The 12,416-nt window shown below is 37.0% G+C and overlaps 1 protein-coding gene across 1 annotated transcript in view; it reads right to left on the reverse strand.

Annotated features, from left to right (window-relative positions):
- Window positions 1-236: 236 nt before the first annotated feature.
- Window positions 237-12,416, reverse strand: part of asic4a (acid-sensing (proton-gated) ion channel family member 4a) — a 162,653-nt gene continuing 150,473 nt past the window's right edge. The window contains 7 exon segments of the mRNA XM_020920288.2: window positions 237-2,016; window positions 4,485-4,592; window positions 5,640-5,719; window positions 6,788-6,879; window positions 8,062-8,187; window positions 8,189-8,213; window positions 10,679-10,732. Of these exon segments, the coding sequence (XP_020775947.2) occupies window positions 1,693-2,016; window positions 4,485-4,592; window positions 5,640-5,719; window positions 6,788-6,879; window positions 8,062-8,187; window positions 8,189-8,213; window positions 10,679-10,732 (809 nt within the window). The 3' untranslated portion in view covers window positions 237-1,692.

Here is a 12,416-nt window from a genome sequence, read left to right on the forward strand (position 1 = left end):
TAAACATGGAAACTGTATGAAAAAATGAATCACAAAGAAAGCAGCACATACAAGTCCATTATTGTCAATGGTGCAGATTGGTGATTGGCAGTCTGTAGATTGTGTGTAAATAGGAATTGCTACAATCGTGATTGCTATTGTCATATAAAAATCCTCTTCTAAAATTTATTAAAAGTAATATTACATAAGTTAGGCATTATTATTTGAACAGAATATAAACAACAAACATTATAACAGAGGTTTTTAGACTTTATGTACAAGTACAATGCTACTCTCTAACACCTGAATCACGGACCAGACATAGTGTAATAGATGAGGCCAGATCTTCGACTATGATTAAACAACTCAGTATTTCTCAAACTGGTCTATGGTGTATGATGGGGCTCAATTTCATTTTTATTTTCATTTCACAACAATATAATCCACTGCCAAGAAGGTACTCTTTTAGGATTATTGTGTTATTGTTCTGTTTGTCTGTTGGAACGATAAGTATTGTGATGTGCCATAAATGATTCTCATTATGGCTAAGGGGTTAGGTTGACTCAACATTTTCACAATACTGTATCATACACTTTTTAAAAAATGTCCCAAAAATAAAAAATATAAAAAAGCTTGATGCTTTCTCAGAGATATAAAATACAAGATTAAGAAAGTTTATGGGATTAGATTCAGCACCATTTCAGGTTAGAGCCAAACATTGGTGGAAATGTTGGAAATCTGGACAATGTCTTTTTAAATCAGGATGTTGATTGCTATCCGGAAGCCATTTTCAATCTGAAGGTACTGGTGTGAGGAGCTATAGAATTTATACTGCCCAAAGGGTAGAGGAGATAGAATAGCTCTGACTTATTGGAGGAGTTACCTTGCCCTGGTCTTGTTTACCTGCCCTGTACAGGACCCAGAAATTAGTCAGATGCCAGATGAAGTGTTGTAAAGATGGATGAATGAGAGATTACATTTGAGGAGTTAATTTGACCAATGTGAGACATGAATTGAAATCTGCTAATTCCAGTGCTGTTACACACTGCAGAGTCAGACCAACGCCTTGGTAGAGGATTACATTTTGCAAGTCTTTCTAGAGTTTCTAATTATATATTAAGGATTCTAATACACATAAATTATAAAAAGCTGCTTATATTTTTTATAATGTCCACTACTGAGCCCCAACCCACCCGTTGAGAATCACAGTTTGAAATACCCCTTCCTTGGATGAATGCAACACGAGCTGAAGTATTTGTAGCTTGTTTACAATAGAAAGTGATAATATTATATCATTAAATAATTACATAATTTCCAATGTGTTATGGCTGGATATGGTACAGTGTATTGAAGAAGGAGGTAAGTCAGATACAGACAAAAATATATTGTCACCGTTGAAATTCTGAATAAATAAACCATACTTTTCCTTGTCCGGAGCAAGGTGACATGCAGTCCTCCTTTTGTCCCTGTATTGTGATCATGTACCAAAACAAAATTGGCCCAAAAATCACAAAATCGCCCCACAAGTTTGAGTTCCCATCCAGATCGGAGAGAGTTGTGCCTACATTTATTTCATAAGTGATTTGTTAGCAGCACAAGTTTGGTGTTTGACTTTGGCTGTAGCTTAACACCGAAGACAGCAAAAGATATTTACGAAAGTTCTTTTGTGGGTATCTTTTGATGTCCCCAGGTCCAGGATGGTCTATTGTGGTTCTAGCAGGCAAAGTCCTCAAACACCCCGCGTCGCCCCGTAGAGTGGTGGGGGTGTGGGATGGGGTGGGGCTGTTGGTGGGGCAAATTTTGTGGGTGGGGTATAGCTTGTGAATGGGGAATAGGTGTTGGATGGGACATTACTTGTGGAAGGGCTACTGCCTTTTGGTGTGGCACTGCTTGTGGGAGGGGCACTGCCTTTGGGTGGGGCAGCTGCTGGGGGTGGGGTAGTTGTTGGGGGTGCGGGTGGGGCATAGGGTGGTGATTCAAAGGCAGGATTTGGTTGGCGTATGCTCCTTCAGGATGGCTCCGCATGTCATTGGGTTCCTGTTGAGAGATAAGTGAGAGGTTAAGGGATAATGATTCAGTACAGCACAAGACAGTTGTTTAGTCTTCAATGAGGGTGTGGTAATCTCACATAAAACAGGGGAACTTCCAACATTTTTATCTTTCATTTTGACTTACAAGGCCACAGTTAGAAATTTGAACATGCTGACAACTTCAACACTTACGTTAACATACAAACTTTACATTTTAAAATTTTTGCATTCAAACCACGTTGGTAGAATTAGCTACTTTTAACCTTTTTACTACTGTTTAACATGAAAATTTAACATGGGGAAAATCTATTTATCATCATGTTTTTCTAATTGGTCACACCTGCTTGTCTCTATGGAGATGTCACTGCTCTGGAATGTTCCCTGGTATGATTTTAAACTCGTAAATTTAGTATTTATTTATTACAGGTGTTTCTACAGCTCAAAGAGACATAATTCCATGGAACATAAGGTGGTGGACCTTCTAATAGAAATGTTGCGCAGTACATCGTTTAAGTGTTAGTATTGTTGTGTTTAGTTATAATCAAAATATTGCAATGTGCAACATCTACTATTAGCACAATTATCAGCAGGGGGGACTGTGAGTGGTACATTTGTTTAAAAGTCTATTACACTGTCAAAATGAAGGATGAAAAAATTACAAATAAATAAAAACACAGATTATTATTAAGAAATTACTCATTATTTTACATTGTCATAGTTCCATGTAATGTAACACTGCATTACTGTGACTAATGGTTACTTAAGTAAATTTCATAATTCAGCCTGTGTTGTCTCTCTCTGTCTCTCTGTGTTGTCTCTGAGTTTCTCAAGCAACAAGAACATGTTATGGATAATGTTATAGTTATGGAACAATTTACTGTGGTGATACTGAAGAACAAAAAGCTCAAAGAAATGTACCTTAACCCTAGACCATTATTTTAGAGCCAAATGCATTCAATCAATATTCACATAAGCAGGAAAAGTGATACAATACTATGCCTACAGATATGTATTATGCATAATTATAAAAGATAAAATATGCTGGATTAACATCATATAATGTTGTGACCAATAGCATAACATCGACAGTCTGACCCTATTCACTTCATTTTCCCAAAGCACACTGTCTGAAAAGTAGTTCTGCCATTTAGTGCATTAGCGGTGACCCAATGTGAAAGTAGCAGTGCATTTTATGCTGCTAAGCTAATGGTTATCACATAATAGCATGAACAGTGGCTAACTCCCTATCTCTGCTTTCAGAGCTACATGTAGCACACATACTAAAAGAAGTTACTGCAATGTTACAGGGATGCCAGAAAACGAATAATGCAAATCTTTCTTAATAATGCAAATCTTTCTTAATAACATAATAACATAGCTGAGGTTTTAAATAGGGCTATTGAAGTCACTTATTAGAAACACGTCACAATTAGATTTAGAGCGTTATTATTATAAAAGATTGATGTTGACTCAAGAAGGACTTCAAAGACTAAAAGCAAGTTAAGCATGTTAAGCAACATACAACTACAAATACAACAACTATTATGTAGGCACTTTTAATTAAACAAAGTACATAACACTGCTATGTGATTTACTGAGGGAGAAATAATGTTTAGACAACTACATAAATAATACATAAAAAACCTCAATACTAAAACCACTTTAAAGTATGGCAAGTCTTCGCTGTGGTCAAAGCTCATCAAGAACACTAAACCGTTTAATTTCTATGGTAAAATCTGTTAGTACTTTTCTATGATCTGTTCCATTAGATTACAACACTTTCTCCTAAGTGATGTAATGCACATGATAACAGCCCCCGTCTTTCCCATTCACATTCAAAATAAACATGTAGTCACATGTTCCTTTATCAGTTTGTAACCTAGATCCTATCATGTAATAATATGCTGGCTTCATGGTTTACAATAAGATAAGAACAACAGTATGAGTGTTGTGTATGCAAATAGTAATGGTCTGCGACCAGAAACTTCAGGTATGCAGACATTATTAGTACATATTCAAAGTAACAGATGACTTGAAGCCAAATGTTATTGCAGTATTTCTACAGCTCACCAGGGGGCCCCAGACCACACTTTGGAAATCCAATGTGTAGATGGTAGTTCATGTAGTTTGAATGTATTCCTGTGTCAAAAAGTACCATAACTTTTATGTTTAATTTAAAGTTCTATTTTATGTCAGTATAAATAATAATATAATAAACAAGTTTTCTTACCATTAGTATTCCATGTCCTATGTCCTTACTGATACAGCTCAGAGTATAAGAAAGTCTGTTTCTTTACTTGACTTTGTACAGGTGGTTTATGTCAGATGCCCTGATTCAAACTTCTCTGTGTGTGCTTTGGAATGACATAGGCAATCATATGATCTGAATGACATTGGTTTATAGTGTGTGTACATGCATAACTGAAACAACAGTCACTTTGAACCAGGTGTGATTTGTATTGCTGTATTTTGTACCTTTGTTTTCATTTCCTCTAGCTTCACAGTGGCGACTGTTGCTCTCTGCGGACTCTTCTTCTCTTCTTTCTGTGGTCGGAGTAGCCTCTGTATCCTCTGCTTGATCACCTGGATTCACCCGCGCAGACCACAGATCACAAACAAGACAAAAGCACAAGAGAGGGATAAGACGGAGCTATGCATTCACTGATAATGTTTAATACATGTTTGTCTGTTAAAGTTGGACTCAAAGTTTGAAAAGAGATGAGGCAGAGGTGTTAGCATGTCCACGGCACAGTCCGGAGCGGATATTAGTTTCTCCAGCGGGAAATCAAATAAATCTGTTCACATGAATAATAAGTGATAACAGCTGCACGGCCAGACTCAGGCAGTGGGGCTTGGAGAATACCCACAGTCTAATATTACTGAACACAATATAATATATTAATTGTGGAAATATGCACATGTTTGAAAGTGTAGGCCTACTATGTAACTTTTCTGGTGGGCAGTCACCCACTGGTGTTCCTGCTGCTTCCTACTTACAAGCAAATGACACCACCTGACCAAGTGACAGGTCAGAACTGTGAAGAGTGAGTGAACTCACTTGTAGCAAAAATTCACATTTTTCAATTTTTGATTTATAGAAACACCTGTAATTGAGTCAATGCAAGATAAAGTTTAATGCCATACTGTGGAACATTTGAGGCACAGCAATAACATCTCCATGTAGACATGTAACTCTTACGAGGTTACATGGTACAAGTATAATGTTTGTTCAGTTTGAAGATAGAGGTTTAGTAGTAAATAGGAAATACATTGATGTATTTTTCCAATCTTGGAGCGGAGCCTGATGCACGACAGCTATGTAAACAGTGATTTCATTGGATCTACATGTCGGTTATTTCCACCAGATGTCATGTTGTACATAACAGTGCAAGTGGCTACAAGCACAAGAACATTTGTTCTCTCTAAATGCTCTAAATAAATCCTATAAAAATGTTGTCCCTACAGATTAATATAGCTTTAACTGGCTCAATAGAAATGCTACAACAACCTTCCTATAAACGAATCACATGTAATCTCACTCCAGTGAAAACATGACAACTATTTATTGACTGCACATTGGTGAATGCTATCTGATCTTCACTGTGATGGCTTACACGACTGACACAGTACCTCATAGATATAATCCAGTATTTCTAACACTGTCAAGATGCTGGCTCCAATAAACAGGCCCATCTGTCCACCAATGTCGCCTGAAAGAGAGGAGAATACAATAAGAATATTAAAACACATGCAATCTATACTGTCTCACATACACAGATAAGCCATAGCATTATAGCAAACATAGATTTACTTGTCACGTGTTGAAATTGTTTAGTTGGCCACCATGTAAACAGAACTTGAAGCTGGGATACCTGATTTTCAAACAGTGGGTGTGAGAATTATCTAACTTGCTCCTAGCTCTCCCATATTCTTTGTCACACTGCTAGCATTTACATTCATCATTTTTTGTCAACGAGTACATAGTATAGTTTTATAGTTTTAAAGCAGCTTTTCAGATAGATAAATGAAGCAAGGTCAGCAGCACAGTCAATAAGCTCTCATCAAAACATCATATGACTCAAGTGGTGTTTTCTTAAAAGTTCAGTACACTTTCTGGGAAAAAATGAATTTACTCAATCATGAAAAAAAGAGTCGAGTTATTTCAAAGTTGAGTGTTACAAGCAGGAAAATGCAGAAGTATAATTTTTGACACAGGTGACTGGGTCTTAGCATTTTCAAAACTGCAACTTGTGCTCCTGGTTCACAGTCAGGAGTGGGCAATAACTCAAACCAACTATACCCCAATGCACTTTTGCGCTTTTACTAATCATCTAGGGACAAACAATGTATCTGGTTTGTGTTGTTTCCACATGCATACATACATTTATTTGTGTTATCTAATTTTAAAATATAACACGTGTAGATTACTATACATTTTGTTCATTGTAAACTGCAATATTAAGTTTAATAATATAAATAGATCCACTGACCTCCTGTTCAAAACTGCAGAAGTGTGAGGTCTTAGTGGCATTTCACCCTCACACACAGCTGATTTACTTTTTAAAGCTGAAAAATGACTATAAGCAACTTTGATTTTCAATCCTACATGTATGACCTAGAGTTTTATTTAATACTTAAAAATAAGTACTGAGAAGTAATACAAGGATACTCTAGTAGGCATGAATTAAAATGCCAGTGATAAAGGAGAACCATTATAACATGGTTAAAACCTCAATCAGTCAATTACATTAGTTTTCAAGCACACAACTAAGTCTTACCTAATAATCCTGCAACATCGTACGCCTTCTTTTGTTCAATGGTCTCGTAGTTCAAAGCTTCAAAAAATATATCCAGGACCAGAAAGTTATCTCTGTAAACAGAAGAGGCATTCAGGACTCATAAAACAACTGATTTACAATGTTACTGATTATAATTGATACTAAATTTGACAACTATAATAACCAGGTGTTCTATACAGGTTGTAAATTGTTATAGTAGGGTAGACATGCCCAGAGTGACTGAGTAGGTTCATACCACAGACATGAGATAATGAGCTGTACCTAGTTTTAAAACAGCGCAAGCACACTTCAGCCTCAGTTAGAGTGTGTTTTCATCTAGTCCCATTTATACAAGCTGTGACTGAAAGGCATTGAGTTCAAATGCCTTTTATATCATTGAAAAGCATGAGAATCAGCTAATCAGAACTACAGGTATGAGAAGGCAACATCATTAGCACCTTCATAGGGAATAAGAAATGGTGCTTAAGGGTTGTTCAACCTCTGTGATAATTGCCCAGAAACAACACAACAAGAAAGTCATGTTAGCCATTATAAATCTATGTGTAGGGTCAATGAGAATGTAGGTCTGAAGTCCTTATTAACTGAAATTAATCTGCGGCCAATCCTCTGTCGGTAAAAGTATGTGGTCTGTTTATTAATGTTTCCTTATCAAAAACATATTTGGAGTTGTGTTTTGTTTAATTTACACATGTTTGTCATACTAATCCTGCATATTTAGTGCTCCACTGTGTTTTTAAACTCCATACACCTTCACTAGAATCATTTCGATAATTTTAGATCTGAGATTTCCAATCCCTGCTAAGCAAAGGGTAAAAAGTAGCTGTTATCTTGAAAATTAGAACTTCATGACATCACAAGGTGTAACAGAGCATTTTAAACCTGGGACATGTAGACAGACTAATAATAAAGGGTTACTTAAACATATGTGAATGAAAGCAAACACAACTCCAGGTATGCTTTTGATGAGGTAACAGCATTATAACATGGCTTAAAGCTCACAAGAGTCAATTTGGCATAATATAGAACTTTTAAACGGAAATGGTTAAAACTGGTCAAACACATTTGATTTAGTAGAGTAGAGGTACAAACTGTCTGTTTTATTCTATTTAATTATTTTATCATGAGTGTATCAGGGTTAACAAACATGAGCTGCACTATGGGGTTGTACAGCTGTTTAAAAATGTGTTATACGGCAAATAAATATGACCTTTGGTAGTAGTTGTAAGAATTGCCGTTGCAGGTGCAGTACTAACCGTATGTAGTCCTCTGTCTTGTCATACTTCCTGGACAAGTACCGCGCAGAGCCCTTACTGGGGATCTTCACCATGGAGAGCTCTTTCCCATAACGTGTCAGATTACAGGGAGTCTCACATGGACACGTCTCCACTGGTCTTCTGTAACTGGGCTGAAACACACACATACAAGAGGATAGACTAAATTCAATTTGTGAAAAAAAAATCCCAGAAACAGCAGAATCAGACAAAATTTCTGCAGTGATATGGATGTACTCTTCTTCCTGTGTCATCAATTTATTTTTAAATATCAATAATAATTCCTGTTAATGCATTTATTTTTTATATTTTCTCCCCAAATTTCTTTAAAAGTAGTATATTACACACATTTAACTCTTTGCCATGTTATGTTTTACCTGATCAAAAGCATACCTGGAGTTGTGTTTTGTTTCAGTTCATATCATAATATTATATTACTCATAATATGAGTAATCCTTTATTATTAGTCTGTCTACATGCCCAAAGCTCAAAACGCTCTGTTCCACCTTGTGATGTCATAAAGCAGTAGTTTTCAGGTTAACAACTACCTTTTACCTTTTGTTTAACCAATTCCAGGGCTGAAATCATCCAAATGATTCCAGTGATGATGTATGGAATTTAAAAACACAGTGGAGCACTTATTGTATTACCACATAACATCACTAGGTGGAACAGAGTGTTTTCTATTTGAGAGAAGATCTAAATATGCAGATGAATATGCAAATGTGTGAATGAAACAAAACACAAGTCCAGGCATGTTTGGGATGAGGAAACAACATTATAACAGATCAGAAAACAGAGTAACATAAGCCCTTGAACTGACAGGTATTATTAACATGAAAACCTGGCATGCACTTTAAGTTATCTGCAGTATTAGAAAAGTAACTGAGGCAGCAGTAATAGTAGTGATTATAGCTGCAGTCATTGGGGTTCTGTTAAAAAGGGCTTCCATACAATACATAAATGCCTTTTTTGGTATCCCTCAATCATAATTTACCCTTGACTTGTTTTGTTTCAGGCTAAGAACTGGAGCACATACACAATAGGCCAAATGACTGATCTCAGTGTTAATGAAATAACTCCACCCAGACCTCTTTATATGGAACAATCAGGATAATTGTATAGCAGAGAATAACAGTAGCCTTATTCTTGTCTGTGAATTGGAAAACATCTTAAAAATATAACTTTTTAAGAAGTTATTACTTTTCCCAAGGGAGGAATTTATTCAGACAATTTGATTTAGTCGTCTATAGCCCATGTGAATATGCTCATTCTTGTAAGATATATCTGCGATTTCATTCGGCCATGTTTAAACAGTGCTAGGGTCTGTGAAGAGAGAGATAATTAAATTTGGGGCTTATTTTCTTGAGAAATTATAGCTCATAATGTACTTATACGTCTGCCGGGGCTGCTATGAAAACCCCTTTTTACTGCAAATGCAATTCAGCCTGTAAAACCAATGCATCTTTGTTCAGTCTGCCGGATCTAAGGTCAGAGTTAAAGATTAAAAAGATACGACTTATAAAGAAAAGTCCTACCATTAAGACTAAATAAAAGACTAAATAAAATTAGAGAAAGTTAATCGAAAAATAAGTGAAAATGTTTGAAAGTTGTAGTGCGTGAAAATACAGGAATTCCAACTAAGCCCAACTATAAAGTCATCAGTCATGTCCAATGTATAGCAGTATATTGAATAAGTGACTAATGGATGCTGCGTTTGTATCCTTAAGCAAGACACCTTATACATATGCATTAGAGTGTTTGGTGTAGAACATTAATTTTGTATTACATGGATAGTTCAGAAATATGGTAACTATATGTGGCACCAAAAACTTAAAGGAATTGTATGAAAGATTTTGATTTTAAGTCTTATAAACATAATCTAACTGTCTCTAGATACGAGGTAAGCATTGTTCTAATCAAATTTAACTTTTTTCTGATAACAACTGTAATGCTGATGTATTCTTAGTAACCAAAAAACACCGGACATGATGACCATGTTGTTTTAATTTGGTGTTTTGGTTTTCAAGACCATTATCTAATCTGGAAGCATAGAATGAGCCTCACATGGGTCTCTCATTCGGGTTGCCATATTCAGTGCTCAAATTCAGCTGGTTTAAACCTAAAAGAACTCTGATCTTAATCCTGTTTACCTAAAGTCCAGCACTAGTCAGAGCTAGTACAGCCTCTGCAGCCCAGTGAGGGAATTCGGAGGTTCTGAGCTTTCACTTGAAGCTTGTTCATATGAGAAAAAAAAAAAATCTGTATCCTCAACGTAGGTTAGGGCATTTGCAGCTCTTGTTCAGTTGATTGTGGTACATATTTGTAGTGTATGAGAGCAGGCTACATACAGTTCCTTAAAACATATATGGCTTATTTATCTTAAAAAAAAGCAATCACTCCACAGAAATCTAGACTTTTACTGGAAGAGGAGTCGTGAAGTCCATAAAGACAATGAGAGGAGAAGTAATTTGTGAATATCAAAGTGTTTGTGTTACTCTGCAGAAATCCTTATCATATTTACTGATTTCCATTTCCCCTTGGGGCCACTGCATTATATTGTAATGAGAAACCAAATGAGGACGAGATTGTTCCTTACCCAGCGCTTTGTCCACACAGCCGATTTTACTGGGAGGACAGATATCCGCTGTTCCTGAGAGGAGGAGGGAGAGGTGAGAAAGACAGAAAAAGGATGAGAGAGAAAGGTGAGGGTGGGAGAATACGAAATGGAGGGAGAGAGCGAGAGCGAAGGATGGAGTGTGATATAAGGGGAGAGAGGTGGAGGAAAAAGAAGACATAGACGGTGGGAGAGATAGATAGGGAGAAAAAAATTCAGAGAAAGAGGGAGAGAAGAACAGAGAGCGGTAGAAAGAATGGCAAAGAGAGGGGTGAAAAAATTGGGAGGGAGAGAGGGAAGGAGGAAAGAAGGAAGAGAGACATAGAGAAAAGCAAGAATGAAAGACGGGCAAAGTGAGAGTGAGTGAGTGAATAAGAGAACAGAGAGAGTGAGAGAGAGAGTGAGAGAGAGAGTGAAAAAGACACAGAAAAAAGGAAAAAGAGGAACAGAGGAAGGTAGAAAGAAGGAAGAGAAAGAGAGAGAGAAAAGCAAGAATGAAAAATGGGCAGTGTGTGAGAGAGAGGGAAAGAGAGAGATACAGAGAAAGAATACCAAGGCAAGGATGGTGAGAGGAAAGATGTAAGAGAAAGAGTGAGAGAAAAGTGTAAATGAGAGATGGGCAAAGTGAGAGAGAGAGTGAGAGAGTGAAAAAGATACAGAAAAAAGTAAAGAGAGAAACAGAGGGGGATAGAAAGAATGGCAAGGCAAAGATAAGGTAAAAAAAACAGGTGGGAGAGAGTGAGGGAGGAAAGAAGGAAGAGAAAAAGAGAATGAGAAATGGACAGAGAGAAAGAGACAGAGAGAGTATGAGACAGAAAGCGTAGGGATTGTACATAAGAAGAGAGACGATGAGGAGGGAGTGATACAGAGGTTAGAGAAAAGAGAGGGAGGAGAAGAAGAGAAGAAAATGAGTTTGATCAATCAGAAACAAAATGATCAGCGACCCATGTCCTCTATACAACCCTCCCGTTTTTATCATCTGTCATCTGCACGCGTGACGCCACAGACGGCTCCTGTCTGCCTCTCCAAACTCCCTGATTGCGCCGAAGAAATAGAGCACCCCCCGTCACACACACACACACACCAGCCATATTTAGAGAAGTCTTTAAAAACCAATCAGAGCTGCACAGGTATTGATGACAGCTATTCAGATTCACACTATAATTAATTGGCAGTATATGTGTGTGTGCTGTGTCTGTCTGCTCGGGTAATGTTTTGTGGAAGTACCATTTCCCAGTCACTTAGAAATGTTAATTAAACCAAAGTGAAATGAGTTTGATAAGGAGCGCAGACAGGAGGCAGGCCGTGCCAATGATAGACCTGCCGAGTCATTTGAAAACACAACATTATTCTGTGTAAATAGAAATGCACTATTACCACTGCTTGATGGTTTGTTACAGATTGGGTTGATATTATTGGTCTGTTTGCTGTCTGTTAGCAATGGTACCATGAAGTATAATGGAATTTGATCACATTTTTAGATATATGGATCAAAAGAGCATTTTTACTATGAATCCTAAGTGTAACAGTAGGGTGTGAGGTCTGCAAGTTGCTTGTTTCCATGGAGATGTTACTTCTTTGCATGGGAATTTTTCATAGTATGGCATTAAACTTATGTATTTAGAAGAAGAGAAGGTGACCTCATCAGGCTGTGGAGAGGTGACCTCTCAAAGTACACTGATGCATGTTTTTCAAAGGATTTGTTTTTCAATAAAAACAC

This window comes from Boleophthalmus pectinirostris, unplaced genomic scaffold (assembly GCF_026225935.1).
Source record: "Boleophthalmus pectinirostris isolate CB_2022bp ecotype Guang Dong unplaced genomic scaffold, ASM2622593v1 HiC_scaffold_1, whole genome shotgun sequence".
Classification (NCBI taxonomy): Eukaryota; Metazoa; Chordata; class Actinopteri; order Gobiiformes; family Gobiidae; genus Boleophthalmus; species Boleophthalmus pectinirostris.